The sequence below is a fragment of the Saccostrea echinata genome, unplaced genomic scaffold (assembly GCF_033153115.1).
Source record: "Saccostrea echinata isolate AGI-Se365-2 ecotype Australia unplaced genomic scaffold, CSIRO_AGI_Sech_v1 ptg000022l, whole genome shotgun sequence".
Taxonomy (NCBI): Eukaryota; Metazoa; Mollusca; class Bivalvia; order Ostreida; family Ostreidae; genus Saccostrea; species Saccostrea echinata.
The window spans coordinates 9,175,224-9,197,498 of NW_026889771.1; the positions used below are offsets into that span (position 1 = coordinate 9,175,224).

Here is a 22,275-nt window from a genome sequence, read left to right on the forward strand (position 1 = left end):
TTTTGTCAAAAGATGTGTCTATCACTAAAAATAACCAATGCAGAATGTTGTCTTATAGAAAATGAAATAAATATTCTTTTCAAGATATACTTGCACACCAAATCTCATTCGAGAAGGGAAAAATCCTCAATATTATTTGAGATATTGCGAAGTAGGAGACTGGCATACTCAACCGTCTAAAGCAACATATATTGTTATGTAGTAAACACACTTTCTGCAGGTTGTATAATCATTAATGAGCATATCTGGCTTGAGGCTCTGACGTAAACCTGGTTAGATGGTTGTAAACTGCAGCCTCCCAGTAGCTGCACGTGCAGGTGCAAAGTAACATGTTATCATGTTTGTCAAAGTGAGTTTTTCTTGCTACATAGGTTACTTAGGTGTTGAATTAAATGTAACAGAATTTTAAACAGTCTTGTTCTGTTTTTTTTTTTTTTTTTTGGGGGGGGGGGGGATTACGGCTTAATAGCTCATTTTTAGTGCACAATGAGGATAAAAATTAGATACCATTGAGGGACAAGTTGGAAAGCATTTTGAATCTTAACACCTGTTAGATAAATTGTTTTATTCACACAGTAGCCATGATGTAAAAATTTAAAGGAAGTTGTCCAGTTTTATTCACGGAATGCAAAAAGAAGTAGTCAGATTTTTTTTTTTAAGTTTCAAGACCATGGTGTTTAAATTTTGAGTGAAGTCAAAATGATGTATATCTGTAGCAGAAAAATCACTTCATAACTGTGTGTTTTTTGGCAGATGAGTTCTTCGTATTTATATATATATAACTCTGCAGATTCTATTTTGGGGGAAACCTCAGCAATATCACTCTAACCTATCCTGTTTATACATAATAATCACGTCTTTCAAGTTTATTGCTTAATTTTAACTTCAGCGTACACATATTTAGAGCATGACTAACGCAAAAAAGTGGCAGTCAATTAAAAGATGAATAAGTCTTAATTGAAATATTTTTGGAAAATTGGCAGTGTACACAAAGTTAATGCAGTATAGTTCCTAAATGAAAATCCTTCCTTAAGGATATTTTATGGTTTGTGCTTAAGTCTTATCATTTGGATGAACAATCCCAGGAGAAAAATTCTGACAATAGATTCAGATTCCATGGTGATGACCTCCGAGGTCAATGTACCAGTAAATTTTCTCCCATGTGATGTGTGCTAGTTGCTGAGGAAACTGGGTTCCTCTTATTCAGTGGTGGGATTATTCAAATCTATTAAGTTAAACTGAAGTAAGTAATTTTTTTTAAATGATTTTCTGGGGATTTGAGAATTTTGTGATGTGAAGGAATGTTTTTTGGTGAAGCTCAACCAACTGCTGAAACATAGATTTGATGTATGTAGGTATGTAGATCAGAGACACATGTTAGCTATGAAATTGCCAGTAATTAGTTCCATTCCTTTCTGTCTTCTTGCTTGAGGCTGATTTAAATACACCATAATTGTTCCTATAGGTAAATGTCTTGTCATTATCTCTTTATTCAATGTGAGGTTAATATTAGTATTTCAATTGACCAGACAGATGGACCAGTCAAAATGGCATAATATTTAAGTGAATTTTCTGTTCCAATCTTTAAAAAAATGACGTCGTTTAAATTAAACTTTCAGAGATTATAATGGTTTGCATAAGTTAAATTTTTCCATCTCTTTCCAAAAAAAGAAAAAAAAAAGAAAAAAAAATTGAAATAAATTTTAATTACATTTTAATATTGAAATGCTTAGTACATGTACTTGATAGCTAGACTGTGATATCAAAGCATATGTTCTGATAATATATAGTTCCATAGATGACTATAATATTTCATACTTAGCTATGAAATAACTGTACTAGCAATGCATGGCACACTATTGCTGCTGGTAATATTCTTGAAAAAGCAGTTTTTATGCTACATTATTTTTTTTATGTATAATGGAGAAACTGTATAAATACTGAGAAAGGTATAGCTTTAAAGAAAACCAAGAAAGAAATTATTTAAAATACAGGCTATGGGAGAAATTGTAGAAACAGCATGCACATAGCTTTGAAATTCATTCAACTGGGACACAATTGAAGAGAAATTTCTTCTTTACAGTGTGTTTAGTCTATTGGGGTTGGAGAGATTAGATAGCCCAGTATGTGTGGAACAATTTTGTTTATGCTGGCTAATTCCTTTTTCATGGCTACAATAGCCACCTTCTTCCTTTTCCCCTCAGAACACCATTTCTCCTAATTATCAGCCTCAGATAAGATAATTGAGTGTAGGTCTGTTCTCACTATGGAGGCCATATTGTTCAATCAGCTGTAAAAATCAACAGTTCCCTGCAAGACACCGTGTACTGTCTGAGGTGCATGCAACAGAGATTAATAGAATTTATATATTCTCAAATTCTTATCAATATATATGTATTTTTGCCAGTTGATTTTTTTATCTTTTCAGTTGCACTTTGCACATATTACAACACAAGTTTTTTTTTTTCCTGGAAGAATTGATAATATCATATAACAGACATGTTTGATGATGGTGGTGCATTTGGCATTTGAAATTTAAAGTGGTGATGATTTGAAACAGACAAAAACTTTGCAATGGAGAGACAGTAGCAGAAAAGAGGATGATTCAGGATTCCAAACCAAGATAATATGGACAATGTCAAGGCTTCCAAAAGTGAGAAACATCACTTTGTAGTGGAGAATTAATTATTAAAAAGTCATATTTGGGCCAAAGGATGCTTATGACTTGTAAACATGCCTTGCTCTTAACCAAAGTAATTTGTTGAAGGCCATGTTTCCAAAATGTAAAACTTCTCACCATGGCATGACTTTATAATGCAGGAATAGTAATGGTAGTTCTAAGCTCTTAGTACACTTTAATTGCTTTGGAGCAGAAGGTACATGATGATCCCAAGCCAAAGCAATTTGGTCAAAATCATAGGATTCAGAGTTATAATACATGTAGTTAGTCAAGGTCATCATCTCAAGGTCATTCTCATGGCAATGTTATACAAATTGCAGAAACTCAAAGGTTGCTTTTGACCAGAAACTGATGTCTTATACACTAGATACCCTTGGAAAAGTTCAAGGCTATATAAAATGAAAATGTAAAGTTTTTGGGAGACACTACAGTATGAAAGAATTTTTTCAAATATGTAATGCTCTGAGCATGCCCTGTGGGGATATTACTCCCATGAGAAAAGTTATTCTAGTCTAGTTTTCATGGTACATCTTTTCTGAAAGAAAATAGTCTTGCCAGTTGCCATGTTTTTGTTCTCTGAAATTGTTAGTGGTCCAGATTAATGTATGATCTAATGTGATGAAAAAAAATAATAAATTTCACACCAAGTATCAAATATACAATAATGAAGTTTTCACATTTTCATGGAATTTTGAATTGCAAAGATTGCACTTGAGTGCTTATAATTCTGACATAAAGGCTATCTCAAGACTTTCAATTTATAGGTAATGGAGTAAAAACACTTTCATATAGATCATTAAGAAAGGAAGGTTTTTTTGCTTTTAAGAGAAGACATTTTCAGGCACCTGATGTACATGAATGAAGCCCTTGGGGTCACTTTGATGGATTCTAAGATAATGGGGGATGCATGTTTTATGGATTGGCAATAAGAAGATAGAAAGGCCCATGGCAGGTCAAGCAATAAGATTTTCTCAGCTTTTGATTGTTGGTTGTTAAGTTAGAAGTTATTTTCTTCCCTCACTAAATGCACCAGTTTAACCCTGGAGGGTCAGATGGTAAAACAGAAAACACATGTTAGCTAAGTGGGTGAGAGATCTGCTGTACTAATTAATTGTTCACATCAGTTGTGCAGAAGTTTTACCAAGGTTGTGGAATTGTCAAGGTTAGTCCAAGATTTTCTTTCAAAAGCAGGAAAAGAATGTTCAGGTTTGAGTACATCTTATTTACTATTAGCTGACACCCAGAAGTTGTTATGTAGATATTTGTGCAAGTTATTAAAACAAAAAAAATCCCTCAAAATTGTTCCTCTTGCTGTGAAACAACTCTAATGTCCTTGGATTTTCACAGCTGTGATCAATACTTGGTTGATATCTAAATAAGTTTAAGATATAGACATTGAGCCATTGAAACCCCATGCTCTTATCATTTAAACCATTTTTATTACATTATTTCATGGCAATTTTATGTATGAATTTGATTTTGCTTGTATTGTCATGTATTTCCCACTCATACAGTGCCCTGTGCATGATTGGTCAACACTTATACAAGTAAAAGGACAAAATGTTTTACTTAGTAATATTTGTTGGTCATTATATATTTAACACAGTTTAGCATTATGTCATTTGAGTGTGCCAAATCAGTTCTTATTACCGTAGGACATTAAACAATTGTTTTGATTGTCTCCAGATGGAATTGATTTTTTTTGAATGATGACCTTGCCATTGGGCCAAAGTCTGAGGCCCCCACAGCTGACAGACGTAAAGTACTTTTAATATAATGAAAAGGATGTACTGTCATCCACCAGAACCACACATCAAACCAAAATACTTTTTTGCTTCTGAAATTAATCTTGATGGATGGAATTGGAGTCCCACCTGGATAACCCCAGTGCATAAAGCTCCTCCAGGCTCTTACTCTAAGACACATTCTGGCATGATTATCAAAGAATTTCAGAAATGGCAAAATAATCAAGAAACAGTTTTGGAAGCATGTGTTGCTAAATTGAATTTGAGGTGGAAGAGATTTTGAGAGAAAAAATTTCAGGGAGGAAAATGTATAAAAGTACATGATTAATAGAGTCATGGAGATTGGTCTAGATTAATGCATGCCCACTGTTTACCTTGTCAGCTTCTGTAGAAAAAAATGATAGCAGCTAACTTTTCTGATACAGTAATACACGCTTATAGCGAACACGTATATAATGAATTGACTCTTAAGCGAAGTGAATTTCATTCCTCTGGACTTAAAAATATATCGTACACTTAATGGATTTAACGAATTATGCTTACAATGATGCAAAATTTCCATCCCTGGCACTTCGTTAAAAGCATGTTTTACTGTACACGTAGAAATGATTTATCTTGAAAAACTTTAATGGTTTTATTCTTGACACAAAATAGAGGAGTATTTTTCATACGGTAAATGAAAAGTATGTGTCTTGGTCTCAAGATCTGGACATTTTTAGTTCACGTTTTCAATGGGTTTCTAGTTTTTGTTGCGTCAATCTTTGGATTCTTGTTCTTTTACACGTAAAGCCTATCTGGAACCACCCAGATAAGAAAAACTTGTTTTTTATCAAGTCTGAAAATTTGAAATTATAAAGTACATTTAAGATTGCAAGATTTAGAAGTGAAAGATTTTGAAAAGTGATGGAAAAAATGTGTTGAAATGAATTCCAGAAGCAAAATTGTATATTTTGCATTTGAAAAAAATAGTTTTTTATTTAGATCATGCAACAACTTAAACATACAAGCTCTCTTCAGCCACAAGAATTCAATTATAACTTTAACCTTAATTGTCTTTAAATTCATTCTGATCAAAGGCTCAGTTGAAGAGGTCTTTTGATGTGGGGTTGTAATGGAGAGGCATGGTTCATATCTAATTATCTGTTTTTCTTGCTGATTATCAGTGTCTATTGTGTGCAAATATTCTCACCTCTCTTGGCCTATCTTGTAAGACTTAGCTTCATATTTAAACCTATTACGATGGAACATGTATTGTGATATAATTGGACACCAAATAGCACATCCTAGAAACCTGTGACATGCAGTTTTACAACTGTGAGTCATTGTTTGACAAAGTTAAATGTCTTGCGTCTTTCTTATTGATGTATTGAAAAAGAGATTTACCGTGCACAATACCAACTTCTAGATTTATTTTTGCTTTCCTTATACTGATCTGTTACCGAAATTGGGCAAAGGTAAACCTCTTTGGATATTTGAATTGTTCTGGTGGGGACAACATGAAATTCATATCTGTTTTCCTTTTTATTACCTTATAAACAGTTGTGACAAAACGATAGTTGTAACATTACTTGGAAAGTTTGACAAATAGAGAGCTGTTTGAAATTTGATACAGATCATATCAGCCAGAATTGTCAGCTGTAGACTTCTGCCGTCTTGGATATTTTAGTGTGGGATTTAAAGTGTTTTTTATTCAGCTGATTCAAGGATTTCAAAGAAAGTGAGTTTAAATTGTGATTTGGGGGGGAAAAGTTTTAAAGTAAGTTTTTCAACTATGATGTAATAGTAGGCATGCCTTCAACGTCTTGCAGACTGCATTAAAGATTGAAAGATGAACATATATATGTTTATAATGTTTGCCATAATTGATTGAATACTTGTAAAATATAAATCTTCCCCTTTCAAGTCTTGTGATCTGCAGAAATCTGTATGATAAATGTATACACAAATTGATTGTGAAGCTGAGCTGTAATTTTGGGACATTGCAGACATTTCGTTATCTCGTGTTAGATGCACATGATATCTAATGATTACATTGCAAAGGAAGAGTTTGTTGCAAAGTCTTAATTTTTTCTTCATCTAGAGTTCTTGGAAATGATTTATTTCACAACACACATCACCATGCAAAAAGAAACTGGTTTGTTGAAATAATAGGTGATTCTTTTTTTTCCAATCCAGAACTCCTTGAGAGAATATATGAGCTTCTCAGTAGGTTTAAATTACTAAGTACATATATGTATGCATATATTGATTAAGTAGGATGAACATAGGCTTGTACCGGTTACAGATAAGCTTTAGAGACATGACAATACATTTTGCAGGTAGATTCTTTATCCACTATGAATTATTCTTTTAATCAGTTAGATCAACATTTTATCCTTTTAAACATTTCTTTAGTTCAGTGTCCTGCATATTTTGTACAGTTCTTTTTAATTCCCCACTGACCTCTCTCATTATAAACGACAAGTAGTCTATATATATATATGGATTATTGATTGACCAATTTGCACAAAGGTATTATGTCTTAAACACATGCTATGGAATGCAAGATCTTTTGTTTAATCAAAGGGAGTGCTTTGGTAACTTAATGGGTATCATATTCTTTTTTTTTTGTTCCTGTTTTATAAACAAAAGCTTATCCCTGAATATTTTTTCAGTTACATAAATGTGAAAAAAGTTATATTTGACATCATGTTGTGCTGGTATTCGATTTGTTGTACTGACATCAATTAAAGTTACTAATTCCAAGGAACTGTATACTTATGGGATAGGCAAGTCTCGTGATATCTCATAAGTTGCAGGATTTCATAAGTCAATTTTAATTAAATAATTCTCTAATGCTATCAAATATTTCAGATCAAAACCTAAATTTATAAAAAAAAAAATTATTTGATTTGTTGTTATCCCTATTTATTCTCCTTATCTTAGTAGTAATTACATTTATTTCAAAAATCAATGCATGCATGCCCCTGATCGACCGTATTTCCGAGAAATCACTGATTTTGGTGGATGTTTACTTACCGGTAATATTTAAATTATTTTATTATGTGTGCTTTAAAATTTATGAAAAATCCATTCCAACACACAAAAAGAACAGGTTACATTAATCAGAAAACTAGCTTTTAATTGGGAAAAAATGTACCTGGTAGTTTGAAAAACTTGCAGTGTTGTGTGTGATGTTTTGGGTATATAAAAATGGCACCATTAATGAGTTGCCTATCCTTTAAGTATATAGGTCCCTGCGTAGACTTGTCTCCATTAATTTTCATAGCATGTTGATAGTCCTTGAAATATTTCCCTAGTAGGTAAAAGGGATTTTGTAAAGAAGAATGAAAATCTTATAACAAATCCAAGGAAATCTAGAGAACATGTCTTAATACTTTATTATACGGTATGCTGTACATTTCAATGCCTATATTTACAGTTACCATATTTTTAGCACTAAGGAATATATATAGGGGTGCACAAATACATTATTGATTAATCAAGAGAGATTTTGTTGATTAGACAGATTTTTCCCCTGTCTTATTATTGATTAATGGTATTTTGATTTTTTCCCTTTTAAGCTGCATTAACTTATAGTGAAACAAAACACAATATCAGTATCACTGAGTATGATTTGTATTAGGAATTCGCATCTCCTAGCACTGACTGAGGCATTTTTTAAAAAAAAGCTTCAGAAACTATGTTGTATGCTCTTGTATCACTGAGTTTCTCAATGTCTGATAGCTTTTGAAGGAAGCTACAGGATTTTTTCTAACTCTAACACTTTAATAAGTAATTAAAACTGTGACCTTTGAAAAAGGGTGTCAAGATCTCAGAAGGTTTTAAGAGGGGAGATAAGTCTAGTTGTACTTCATGATTTATATTGGTTGAGGGTATTTCATCATGAAATGGTATTTTTATTGCCCAATGAGTGGATAAAGCAATTATTTTGGGGGATAAATGCAGTCTGTTCTCTTTATGACATAGATTCTGACAGTATGAGGTTATCTTCCTCCCAAGCTTTTATAGAACTGTACAGACAAAAGCATGACACCTTATTGATGTACACCCTACACCTTATGGGGGTCCCTGCTGTATTTATACCATCCCACACAAACAGGAAGTCATTACAGCGATGATTACACCCTCTATACACCTGTCAGAGAATAACGTCAAATCCAGGCTCAAGGGGTGATCTGATAAATTCTTGTTTCTTGTAATGGCAGACAAAAAAGATGTCTTCATCTGCAAAGAGATGTTCTGTTTGCCCAAAGATGCTGATTGATTATGACAGCTCGAGATAAAAAGACATATTCCGTGAACTATGAAGCAAAAGTCGTAGGACTTTCATGTTTGATAACTTTTATGCACATTTATTTGAAGATCTTTGATGTTTTTCATAGCTTAGCATCTGGTACATATATTTCTTTAGGATTTTTTTTTCAAATATCTCAGATATTTAGTACACACATGAATAATGATTCTATCAGATCTTTTTTTTCCAGATGAGTTTTGCATCTCAAATGACTCACAAAATGAGTTCAACTGCTCAAGTCATATTGGATACCAACTACCAAGTGTGTAAACAGTATATTTGATCGAAAGTTCATTGAAATATTGTAGTTTTTTTATGAAGAGCGGTTGAACTCCCTGATATAGGTGAACATTCCAATGATGTTGCTTAGCAGAGAATTTCAATTCTTATTATAGGTGGAACCCAAAAAATCTGTCAGTGCAATTATCAGTTCAGAAAATAAACGAGTTATGAAATCTTCTTGAACTTGAATGGTCTGAAAAAGAGAAAGTATAAGAGTAATAAACTGGAAAAGTATGAAGCTCCTATCTGCACTGTTTGGTATCTAAGCATTGTCTCCATCTCTGTATGGTTTCCTAGCAGGATCAGACAGCAGAAAGTGCAGGAACTAGGGATCATATCCCACATTCCAACATTCTTGTTATCAAGCAAAACTTTCTTGTTCTTCTTGTAAGTTGTCACACTAAAACCACATTTTCCTAACAGACAGGTTAACTGCGTGGTTAAAAAAAAAATAGAGAAGCGGAAACAATTTTTGTTGACTGTTGTCTGAAATCAAACATGGCATTTCAGGATGTTTAGTTCTCTATAGATAGACAAAGGAGTGTTTTTTTTAAGTTTTAAGATTGATTGCATGGGTAGAGGAGGGGATCAAGTGCATGTTTGTTGCTAAAAAAAAATTCCTGATGATACCTTTGATTTACTAAATGAATGAAGTGAGGCACTCATCTGTTATCTGTATGTAGTGATGGTGTATTCAGTATTGTAGCATGTTCATATCATCAGAATTCATCATTACCAGCGAGTTTCCTTGACTATTTTTATAGAAGTGCAAGTGATTGTTCTTTGGAAATGCTATGCAACAGGATACGCAGGAACAAAGACTGATAAGATTTATCTTTACCATCCAGCACTTGCTTTCAGTGTATAAATGTTACTTATAGGAAAAGAGTAGCAAGGCTTTTTTTTTCAAAATAGAAAGACAAAGAAACTTCGCAGTGTTTCCTTCTATATGATCGCTTCAGATACCAGTAACATACTGTGTAATCTTTCCAGTAGAAAGATGTACTAAATAAATACTAAATAATATTCTTATGAGAATTAATCAGATAATTCATTGAACAGTGTAACTAAAATTTAAATAACTAACAGTAGTTGTAATTGACAATCAAATGATTGAAATGTTTATAAAATCAGAAAGGAAGTTATACATTTTCTCTTCTTAGAACTTTAACTTGGAAACACAACAAAGGCTGCGACGTGTGTTTTTATAAGTGGAGAGACTTTAGAATACAATTTCAGCAAATTCTTTATGAATTATAACTAATCTGCTACACAGAGATGGTAAATTACTGAACTGAACTGAGTTTATATTGATCTCATCACAATTCAACAATTGAACACATGTATTTACATAGAAAAAACTTTGGCAACATAATTCAGAAAGTCTTGTAGCATGCATAGCTGCCATGCATGAATATGAAGATTGACAAAATATCACAATTATAGATATTGTGGAGCATATTTTAATATTTTTAATAATTGACAATTTTCTTAAAAAAGGATTGCTTGTTTGAATTCATTATTTCTCTAAATGTAAAAGTATTCTAAATCATATTTGCTTTGGTGTTAAACATTAATCTTTTCTTTCATTCATTAGGGTTGTGCAGTATAAAACAGAGTGAAATGCACTGTCAGTTTCATGATAAAATTACATTTTTTACATAATACTCCCGTTTCTCTCCATTCATTTACCCAGCATCCACTTTCAAGTGATGATTATACAGATATAAAAATGTGAATTCTGGCATCTGATCCCTTAAGGCCACTTGCTACAACAAACTTTTTTCAAAAAATCATGAAATTGTACTCTATATATTACCAGTAGATCAATGTTTATATAAGTAAAATGAATAAGCTTAACCACATGTTTAAATTTTTATTCAAGATTTCTGAGTGGTGTCCTATAAAGTGATACAAATATTGTAAAGAACTATCAGGGGAATGGCAAAAAGTGAAAATTTTGAACATCAATATGATCATAGAAATTTTACAATTTCTTAATATTTTAGGGATTTGATGTATCCATTTTTTTTAATTTGTAGCAAATGTCCTTCAGATTTGTTATAACTGAGTTTAACAATTCTTTGAACGTGTCAATTCATAGACAATCAAGTGTATGAAATAGTTTCATAAAACTTCAAACACATAAGGATTGCAATCACAACATACAAATTCTGCACAATGTTCATATTTTTGCTGAAGATCTTGCGAGGGTGAGACTTTTTTTCAGTTAGAGTATACATTTTAAGGTGTTTTCATGAATGGTAAGTTACTAGGCACACATTGCCATATTATTGTGTTTTGGTTATAATCTAACTAAACATCCGTGTCATACAGGACCATTTTATTCATTGTTAGCGTAGCTGTAAAGTCCTGTAGAAATGCCTACCCCTGCAGGTGTTAGTAAATTTTATACAACATTGGGCCATTCAGCATTTTTGAAATACAAATTTCCCTTTCACTTAAAAGCTCAGTTCTTTTCTACTTCTACAACAAGGGGTTTACATTTCATACTTAATATTGACTTTCATAAAAAAAAACCCTCAAGACAACAAATCAAATGGCCAGGTAATGTAAGGCCATTCTATTCTTACAGGAATTAATTATAGAACCAGTTAAATATTTGATGCTATAAAGGGTCATGTAAATATATAAACCAACCTTTCAAGGTTAATTTTTCTCTTGGCTGATAGTGGTTATTGATCTGATAAGACTTTCAAGAAAAAAACAAGAATTGACATGCATTCCAATGCAAGTCTGAGACACTAGTTAAATATTGTTGAGAACAACTGAAATATTTCTAACACATGAAAAGTTTTGCAAGTTTTAAACTTGTACACACAGGAAAACAAATGAGATTCAAATCAAGAGAATTTGGTGAGGGGGAGGCAAGGGAGACTGCATGAATTTCTTAATGTTTGGGGATTCATTGACCAGTTCTGTTGATGAAATGATTATTATAATTATGCTGTACAATCTTGCAATGCATCTGAAGTTAGTACAAAGAAAATTCTGATAATATCAATATGCACTGTATATGAATTAAACCGATGCCCCTTGGATTCAGTAAGGGGTGATATCTTCAGTAAATGAAATATATATATTTTCAATTTTGTACTCAACTTTTTTTTTTTGGCTATTTTGGATGCATGTGTACCTGATATCCGAAGATTTGAGATATCTAGGGTAAAATACTAATGGAATAAGCGTTTGGGACTTTCAAATCACTTCAACATATCCATGGTATTCAAGATATCAGTGTTCAAGATACTGAAGTTCAAGTGTATTTGTTCTATTGATGAGTAAAAAAGTTATGATATTCTCTAACGTTGTAAGCATCTTCTTGCATGTGGTTAAGTGATATTGATAACCGTTAACAGATTTTGCACTAAAAACAGTTTTTCTAATTTTTATTCATGGATTTTTTAAAAGCAGCTGATAAGTGTTAAATGAATTTCTTGATTCATCTCTGACAGTTTTGATGCAAAATTCAAAACATTCCACAAGCCTGAGTAATGAGAACCTGTTATAGAAAACACAAAGATGAGGTTGTTTTAAGAATGGTGATGCCTCCCCAGCTGCCAATGATTGTCTGTATACTTGTTCTAATGTCTAGTAACAGGAGCATTGCCATGGAAACATACAGTAAACAAATGTTACTGTGCAGAAGCTCAGTGCTACACATTGTTCAAAAAAACTTGTAATTACTAGTAGTTGAATGACTGCAAATATTGACTGAGATGTTTTCATTGTACACTGCAAAATATATCTTATTTAAATACATTTTGTAGAAAAAGATCCCATATGACCTTCTCCTAAATGTATAAATGAACTGTAATTGGCATTTGGCAGGTCAAACATAACAGTACACTTGTCCATGTGTTTTTTCTCCCCCACAGAAACCCACTTCTAGCCACTGCGAACATCCTTCCAGCCTTACACACTATACAAATGATCCTAAACATACATATTCAGTAAGAATTTTATTCTTCTGTTTCTACAGATCAATCCTAACAGTAAGGCATATGTAGAAGGCATCAAAGTAGGGGACATTATAGAATCACTCAACGGACAGAAGACAGAAGGACTATTACACAATGATGTCCAGCAACTCATCAAGATTGCCAGTGGAGAGCTAGCACTAGAACTCAAAAAGTAAGTAAAGGATTGAAAATATAAGAAACATAATTATTTACCACTAAGGTACAAATCTGAAATAAAAAAGAATTGTGCACCAAGAAATAATGATAAAATGGAAAAAAAAAACATAAGTGCAAAAGGATGGCAACTGCCTTAGAAAAGTAATCTCAGAAAGATGGAAACTGCCAGAGAAAGATGGAAATGGCTTGAGAAACAGTAAGAATTGGATGGATTGCAGCTGCCTTACAAGCAGTGAGACTTAGATTAAGAAGCTGCCTTACAAACTGTAGGACTCAGAAAATGACAACTATCTTACTATACAGAAGGACTTGGCATGATAGAAACTGCTTTACAAAACAGCAGGACTCAGAAGGGTTGCTACTGCCTTACAAAATAGTAGGACTCAGAAGGATGGGTACTGCCTTACAAAACAGTAGGACTCAGAAGGATGGGTACTGCCTTACAAAACAGTAGGATTCAGAAGGATGGCTACTGTCTGGCATAGCAGTATAGGACTTTGAAGGATAAGCACTAGCTTACAAACATAGACTCAAAATAATAGAAACTGCCTTACAAGTGGTAGGACTCAGAAGATGACAACAGCCTTACAAACAGCAGAAGTGTGGTACAAGGATGGCAGGAAACAGTTGGATTCAGAAGGATAATAAAGTGAAAACTGTCTAATTTGACACTGTGCAATTTGTTCACTGTGAATTCCAACCTTTTTTACTGTTTTCCATGTTCTTCACATGATGTAATCCGACACCTTGTCTATTCAGACAAAAATTGGTCTCCCAGTGCATGTTGGATTACTCAAGTTTCACTGTATTAGATATAGATACAGTTTGACTAATAGACTTGGAGACAGCGACTGAGAAAGATATGCTTTTCAAAGAAACATTATGGCTCATGAGGAGGGTATAATAGTTACAAACAGTAAGATTAAGGACTGTTTCCATTTTCCCAAGAGTTTCTATCAATTTAACATTTTTTTTTTAAAGGAATGTTTCATAAAAATCAATACAACAATTTTGAAATTGAGAAAATGCATGCAATCATATTAAAATGATTGCACTCTAGCTGCATTGTACTATGAGCAATTGAACTATTATAGTAGTGTAGAAAATCACTGAATTGAGAGCAAATAAGACCATGCATTTGTGTATGTGTGCATCGTCTTTATGTGTAACCCATGGAAAGGGAGAAATTGAAATGGTCAATTAAGAATAACTGAGAATAATTCAGTCTTTGTGTACTGTCTTAAATGTTTGTTATTATTTGCTCATTATATACTTGGCAAGTAAAAAAGCTATGATGAAACAGGTCTGATCTGTATCATAGAATTAAATATAATGGTCAATTTACTAGATCTGAAAAAAAAATCCTAGTAAGGGCAAAACGCTTACACGTGTAAACGGCGACGTTTCGATTAAATGCTCGAAACTTTTACAAACTGAGTAAACGTTTACACGGAAGTCATTACTAATATCTATCAAAATTAAAGATAAATACAAGCAAGTTTTTTTTTTATTTCATAGTTGCCAAAGAAAACAATTTTCTGTTTTAATTGATACCAGAAACATGTTATTAAACAAAACTATCTAAAACCCAATACCGTCTAACATATTTAATTCCGATTTCCGAGTAGCGAATACTAACAATGTATTATGATTTTATTTTATTTTTTCAAGTATGAAACTTGATTTACTTTGATTAAATAAATATAAAACATTTTTACCAGTCTTTGAAAAGCAGTCAGCAGATCGCGGTATACTTAATTCAGGATTAAAATATCCATCTTTGCAAGTTTAAATTGAGTAATGACAATGCTTTTTCTACGTCCGGTATGTACCCAAACAAACTATTAATGCAATATTTGGTGACGGTATAGAAAGTGAATGAATTTTATGTGCTTCATATTCTTTAGTCTTAAAAACCAACAAATAAATAGTTATAACAACTCATACTTACATTAAAGTGAAAGAATAGAATATTGAATTAGTGTTTTATGAGTAAGTAACCATAAAAATTCAACACAGAATATTCTCCCTTTTAAATGATAGCGTTTCGTTTACTGCTGTTCATTTAAACGTTTACAAAATTCAGTAAACGTTTCACCCTTAAATCCTAGTACTTCTATTCCATAAAATTTAGGCATGGATGATGAAAAACAATATATATATGTACATGTATATATTTATATATTTGCAAAGTGCCTGCTGTATGTCCTTGCAGCAAAGACCCAAATGCTCATTTTTGTATTGATTGAAGGATGAACTAAGACTCTCTCAGTAGGACAGCTTTATGCTGTTTATCTTCACTCTGTACTTTAGAGAAAACAGGACAAAGAGCAGTATCATCTCAGATCTCTTCCTGGCATATAACAGGATGATCAATGGCTGGAAACATCCTTGAAACATTGACCATTAAATAAGAAAATTGACCCTTTCCTATCACGCAGTGTGTCATATCAAACAGTAATGGATACAGATTTGTAGGCTTTTGTCTTAGATTCATCCAGATTACCTGCTTTATTGGTTTGTTTTTATGCATTCCTTTTGAGTGATTTGAGGATAAGTGTTATCATTTGTCATGATTTATTTTGATTTAGGCCATTCCAAGTTTTTTCTATGTTTAGTGTCCGCGTGCGCCTTGGTTTTTGACACCCAATTTCAGGGGAAAAACGCAAATTCAAGAGTCCTGAAATTGATTATTCTGGTTGAAATCTTTGAATTCTGCCTATTTTTCTAAATATTTGTCTACAATGTGTCATATTAGGTATATTTTATACATTTAATACATTGATTTTGCAAAAGAATAGATTTTTCTACGAGAAAATAGATTAATGAAATCAAATCCTTCAAATGACATCATTTTTATGACTATAAAGTATATGTTTTATTTTTTGGCTTGTGTGTTTTTTGTGAATTTGTAGGTAGGTTTTTGAAAGAAGGGTGGATGCTAAACAGAGAAAAAACTTGGAAAGGCCTAAATATCTTGTATTAAATTAATTTAACAATTCTTAAATTTGTAATATTTTATTGATAATGAACTTGTATACAGGGAATTTACAGATATCTTGAACTGATTTTGTGTTCCTTAGAAGTTAAAAATAATGAAATTTAGATCTTCTAAAGATCTCAACTTGAAAATATTGATCTGGTATTTTTTTTGTAAATACTAATATTTGAAGTTCAATTCATTGGAAAACTTTTTGAACTTATGAAAGTATCTTTAGTGTTTAATACTTCCCAAAATACATTTGATAGTCACACTTGAAGAAAAAAAATGTATACTGCAAATTGGTTATATATACATGTACTTTAACAAATTTGTTATGTATATAATGAATTTTGAATATATCAAAGTAAAGAACTATATGCAGTATATGCATATGTTTGCCCCTGCAAAAGTGATATTTTGAAAATTTCTTGAAATGTGCTGAATTGTATATATTGTTTGAGAAATCTAAGTAAACAAAAAATATCATAGTTTCAAAGTAGGTCATTGGAAATTTTTGTTTCTATGACGTCACAAACTATTAAGATTTTGTGTTATTTTTTAGAAAGAGGAAAAAAAATGGACAAAATTATTTCAATTTTTACTATACAATTTATAGAGCGCTGCAGGCCTGCTCCATAACAATATTTACATATTTCATTGATATTATCATTCTACACATTATATCAAAATATTGAGTTGGAGCAGACCTGAGCTCGGTGACTTTTACTCAAAATATCTACGTAATATACACCTTTTTCTGTATAAATTATGGAAATTTTGAAATTTGATTTTGTCATTTTCCTGACATCATATCTAACATATGGTGTCATGGCATATGAAAATATTCAGTGATTTGAAGTCTGCAGATATCCCCCAGTTTTAGAACACAAGTGTATATTACTCCGTCAAAGTTTGATTTTGGGGGCAAATATTGGTCCTTACCGAATATAGTTCTTTGCAGGTCTCCAGGACTTTGCTATATCCGAGTTTTACTTTAGTGTATGTGGTATTGTGTGATTCATTGATCTAATATAGAAGATACATTTATTAGAATAAAACCATCTGTTACATTATCTGTCATTATTGTGTATGTGACTCAAGTGCCATTTATAATTTCAGATCTGGATCAGCAGTCATGAATGGTCAGATGAACGGAGACCTTCATAACCATTCTTTAGAGAATGTCTCAGGTATTTCTACTTATAGGGTAGCTGTTCTAGTTCAGAAAGTACAAGTTACTATCGAATCGTTCATGTGTAGTTCAGTTCTTTATTTGTAATTGTGTTAGATGTGTTTTGAAAATTTTTAAAATTTTGAACTTCTGTCACATGACTGGTGCTGTCATGGTGATAACCAATAAGGTGATAAGAAATTGCAATTTTAACTTCAGGGATTTTCCGAGCCACCCCACGATTGATCGTGGAGCCACAATGTAAGAACACATCCATGAGTGGCTTAATCTCTTAACTTTTGGCTTTAGCCTTTACAGACATACCTATTTTGGAGTGACTTGTACACTAAAAAGTCATCTTTCACAGATAGTAGTCTCATTTTCCCATGGACATCATGGCACTAGTACCTTTTCCCCACATTATTTCCAAGCTTTGTAGATTCATTCTAGGTATCACAGGACCATGCAGGAATTGCTTTATGGTATTAGCTAATTTTTGCAAGAAAGAGCTAGTGTATACAACGTATTTAGGTGTATCATAGCTCTAGTATATTTATATATCCTTGTATAAAGCTAGACTAGTTTATTATTAGGAATTTATACTGATATTATTAGCTTTTTGTTGTAAGTCTAGGATTACATTCTAGCTTTAATCAGAGCAGAGTCTTTTGATTCATTGAGGATCTAGTTGAAAATGCAGGAATGGATTCCAGAAAGGAAATGATGATCTCATAAATCATATATATATCAAAGTTTTTCATACCTCTTAAGGGCTATGATTGAATGATTGAATATCAGTAAGGATGTAAAATTTGAACACCTAGTATTAATACACAAATTATGTTGTTGTCACATCACCAACTAACTGTACCAGAAGTTTAGGCATCTACTCATTGAAAAACAAAGTTATACTGCTTGGTACAAATTTTATATCAGTATCAATATTTACGTACGATGTCACATATACTTTTCCTATGTACTTTTTGTCGGCAAAGAGTATTGACCTAACTCTTATATTTGTTCTTATTGAGAGTTACAAGACAGCATTATACACCTGTTTTAGAATTAATGAGTAATTCTGATAGTATATAGAGAATAATACATACCTTATTCCATACCGCACTCTGAATCAGTCCGAGACACCAATATCAGCAAGAGGGCCGAAGGCCCCAGGGGTGATATTGGTTGAGGGGTTTGATGCTGGGTTTGATATAGAAAAGGGTTTGAATTATTATATTTATTACTGTACGTGCTTAGTAATAACATGCAGAACGCATCTTCTTGAACAATTGAATAATCACTGACTAGTTTGTTATATAACAATAATTTAAAATCATCTGTAAAACTATATTTTAAGTAGAATATAAACTCAAAAATAAGTGTGATATCACAGTCACTGTTTTCAAGGTTTAATCTGCAATGGGTGTGATATCTGTATCAGCCCTGCAGATCCATATCAGCTCTTCAGGATTCAGATCAGCCCGGAAAAATGATAAGCTATTGTAAAGTACAATGTAAGCGGCATTACATATATGCGAAAATCCTGTATTTGTTACTAAGTATATAATAAAATTGTTTTTGGTATTTTATTTATAATCAGATTTTGCATGTGCTCTTCTTTATAAGGAAATGATGTTTTATTTCTTGATTATACTTTAAAATTTAACCACCTGTTAGTTAAAAACTGCATGCTTTGTGGTGGTGGCCATTTTTTGCTTTTTTATTACACTGGATATTAACTCATTTAGATATCATTGCTATTACTGGTGCTTGCAGGTGGAGGGATTACTAGGTCATCCAATAAAACCATGGATACTAGTCACTATGGAGATGGCCTTGCATCTAAATCTTTTTCTTCTGTTTGGTCCCCTAAGGGTTTGTGTCTGCACAATGAATTCTTGTGTTTACTTTTTGCAATAATGGAACTATTTTAAGAACATCTAAAGATTTTATTTCAGGTTCTTTTAAAAGATGATAGTTTTAAATTTCAATTCAAATGTTTGAAATAAGATACAGACTGCATGATAAGGCAGTTGCCTGCATCAAAAAGAATTCTGAAATATTTTCAAGTCAAGTAGTTTATTAATAGAAAAGACTGAAATAAAACTCAGATAAGATCGGAGTTATACTCTCATTGCAAACTACAGGGTGAATGTTGTATTCATTATTCTATGTACAAAAATAACCAAAGTAAATTTCTTATGAATACAAAACACCTACAACAGTATTATATTTAGATTTCAAATTATACAGAAGTTATGGAAATTAAGCTTTAGACAATGTGTCTGCATTACTGTTTTTATAAAACAATAGGTCTGCTGCTTTTTCTAAGCAAGATTTATTTACTTCAGCTTTGATGTGTTTACTCAGACGATGTATATTCGTGAACTGCTCATAATAATTAAAATATTAATTAATGCAAATCGCTTCAGATTAATATCACTTTTAATATATTTTAATTTTTTGTCCTCTGAACTGTCGCTTCGTCTTGTGCATGTTGACTGTTTCTTGTTATTGCTAAAGGAAAGAAATGATGACATTTGTGTTACATTTTAGGGGAGGTTACCACCAAGTCGTACAAACCAGTGTCTTTTGCCAACAATCGGGTAGCCACAACCAACACCACCAACAGTACCACCTCTGCCCGCCCAACCATGTCATCTTCTATCACAGTTAACTCAAGTTTTGGTATGTAACCATGCTGATAGATTTAAAATTTATTTTGAATTTTAATAGATTTTTTTTCCAGTGTTGTAATGCTGTGGTCATTATACAGGTCAAATATCCAGGTCTGTCCCATCAAGCCCTAGATTTAGGTCCAAACTCATGGTCCCTTTATCACCCAAACCTCTGCACAGGATCAGGGGTAAACATTTCATTGGATGACATTAGATGTGAAGGCCTTGGCTACCCACAATTCTCTTTTTAAACAGGAAATGCTACTTACAAATTTTTTATATACACTTATTGAAATGGCAAGTACATACACTGCTAAGGTTGCGTTAATGTGCATGGTGTGAATACCCTTTTTACCCAGTCATTTTATAAATATTTGCTTTTGCTGGTACATGCTGCTTTTCCCCTTCTCTTCGACTCGTATTTGAAAATGAAAATTAAATTAAGTTGCTGGTCTACTTAGAAAGGAAAACACATTGTCAAATAATTATTTTTGACCTTTATATATCAATTTGAAAAAAGTAACTTATTTAATACATTTTTAAAATTAGCTCCATGAAGTAACCCTGGAAATTTGAAATTCTAATACAGAATGCTTAAATATTTAAAACATTTTTCTCTTATGACAAATGAATTATTGGCAAACTTTGTATGTGCCTTTTGTCAGATTCTCTCTGATCTGCCAGCTGTACAATTTTTGTATTGTAAAGAATACCCCTGGTACATTTAGTAAATAATATACTTTCATAATGAATATATTTAGTAAATAATACACTTTCAGAACCTGTCTTGCTTTCTGCAAATTAAGCTGTCATCTCATTGGCTGTTATTCTGTCATATTTTTGCAATGGCTTCAGTATTCTCAGTGTTCGCTTATAGATTTTGTGTGAATTTCAACATTTGATACTATAATTATGTATATCAGTGTTGTAAAAGAAATTAGTATTTGAATATTTAATGGCCATATCACATGAACCCAGTATGCCATGTTTTCAACAGGGACTGTTTTTTGTAAATTGAAAATAATGTTTATGTAGTCTTAAATTAGGCAGAAAGATGATAAAAGCTCCCTGCTGAAAGAAAGTTTGATGTTGTCATTAGTCAGACAAGGAGATTATGTTTCCTTTTAAAATTATCTAAAAACTACAATAATTTATTCTTTGTCTTTATTGAACAGTTTGTGAAGTTAATTGACGTCTGACACAGTTAAATTGCATGAAGGCAATTAAGGACTGTGCTTGCTCTGATTAATTTACAATTGTTTCAAGGGTTTCTTGAATCCTACAACAAATAAAAAATTTAAAAATGAAGTTCAAACATTAAATCAAAATACACATCCATATTCTCCTTGTCTGATCTCACTGTTGGTGATATGTATGTTGTATGTAGTCTGCCTCCTCTATAGATTCGTCATGGGACAGATCCTCCCCAAGTCTCTGGTCCTCAATGTCCAATTACACCAGCGACTCAGTCCGGTCCACACCGGTCAGTTCACCAGCCAACCAGCGTCGTCAATTTCCCAAACCTAAGCCTCCTCCTAAACCCAAGAGTAAACCAATTCCTATAACAGGTTCTAAGAGTCTGCCAGATGTAGATTCTATGAGTAATTTCACTACACCTAGTGCCTCCCCTGGTAGTTCTTCCAAAGGTCTGGACCTTTTCTTCCGGCAGATGGAAAAAATTTCAAAATTAAGCAGCGATGAGCAAGGTAGATGGTTTATGACCAAAGCATGTGTTTTATTCCATTTGCTGATCAACATATGTCCTGGTTTGGAATCTGTATTGGATTTCTGTTTAGAGTTTTCAAGCATGATGATATTTACTGTTTCTTTTTTCAGTTACTGTTCAGTATATTGATTTGCATTGTTTCAGTTTTTTTCTGTTAGTACTAATTTTCAATTTTGAGTTACCTCCCTTGACCACCTTACTCTCTTATTCATACCATTCTCCCAGAAGAATACCTCTGCACTCTATCTTCACACTGGAAATCTATAAGATTAACCAGATTAAAAAAAATACATAAATGTTTACATTAATTTCTTAGATCACCTCTTGATAAGTTTTAAAAGTAAAACGTAACCATTATTTAAACCACTTTGATTGACAATTGTAGAGGGGGTTGCATATCATTAGTGTATCTTGTCATCAGATATCTCATGTTAAGCATATTCAGATAAATGTTCAGAAGTGAACCTTTTTATTTCTGTACTTGTTTAAGTTTATTTAGTTCCCTCCTGTCAAAGATCACATTTAGATGATATGATATTTTCGTTTTTGTCTA

At 32.4% G+C, this 22,275-nt stretch overlaps 2 protein-coding genes across 7 annotated transcripts in view; one reads left to right on the plus strand and one right to left on the minus strand.

Annotated features, from left to right (window-relative positions):
* LOC133190361 (uncharacterized) overlaps positions 1-22,275 on the plus strand; it is a 231,401-nt gene that overhangs the window by 162,331 nt on the left and 46,795 nt on the right. For 2 of the 6 annotated variants that reach the window (XM_061325941.1, XM_061325945.1), the window contains exons 3-8: positions 13,008-13,159; positions 17,267-17,337; positions 19,095-19,193; positions 19,875-20,006; positions 20,095-20,184; positions 21,400-21,702. In XM_061325941.1, the coding sequence (XP_061181925.1) occupies positions 13,008-13,159; positions 17,267-17,337; positions 19,095-19,193; positions 19,875-20,006; positions 20,095-20,184; positions 21,400-21,702 (847 nt within the window). Of the gene's footprint in view, positions 1-1,110; positions 1,244-13,007; positions 13,160-17,266; positions 17,338-17,537; positions 17,580-19,094; positions 19,194-19,874; positions 20,007-20,094; positions 20,185-21,399; positions 21,703-22,275 lie in introns of those variants that run through there. The other 4 variants (XM_061325944.1, XM_061325940.1, XM_061325942.1 and 1 more) reach the window with 4 other exon arrangements.
* Positions 1-22,275, minus strand: part of LOC133190369 (RNA binding protein fox-1 homolog 2-like) — a 443,535-nt gene that overhangs the window by 77,530 nt on the left and 343,730 nt on the right. The window lies entirely within an intron of this gene.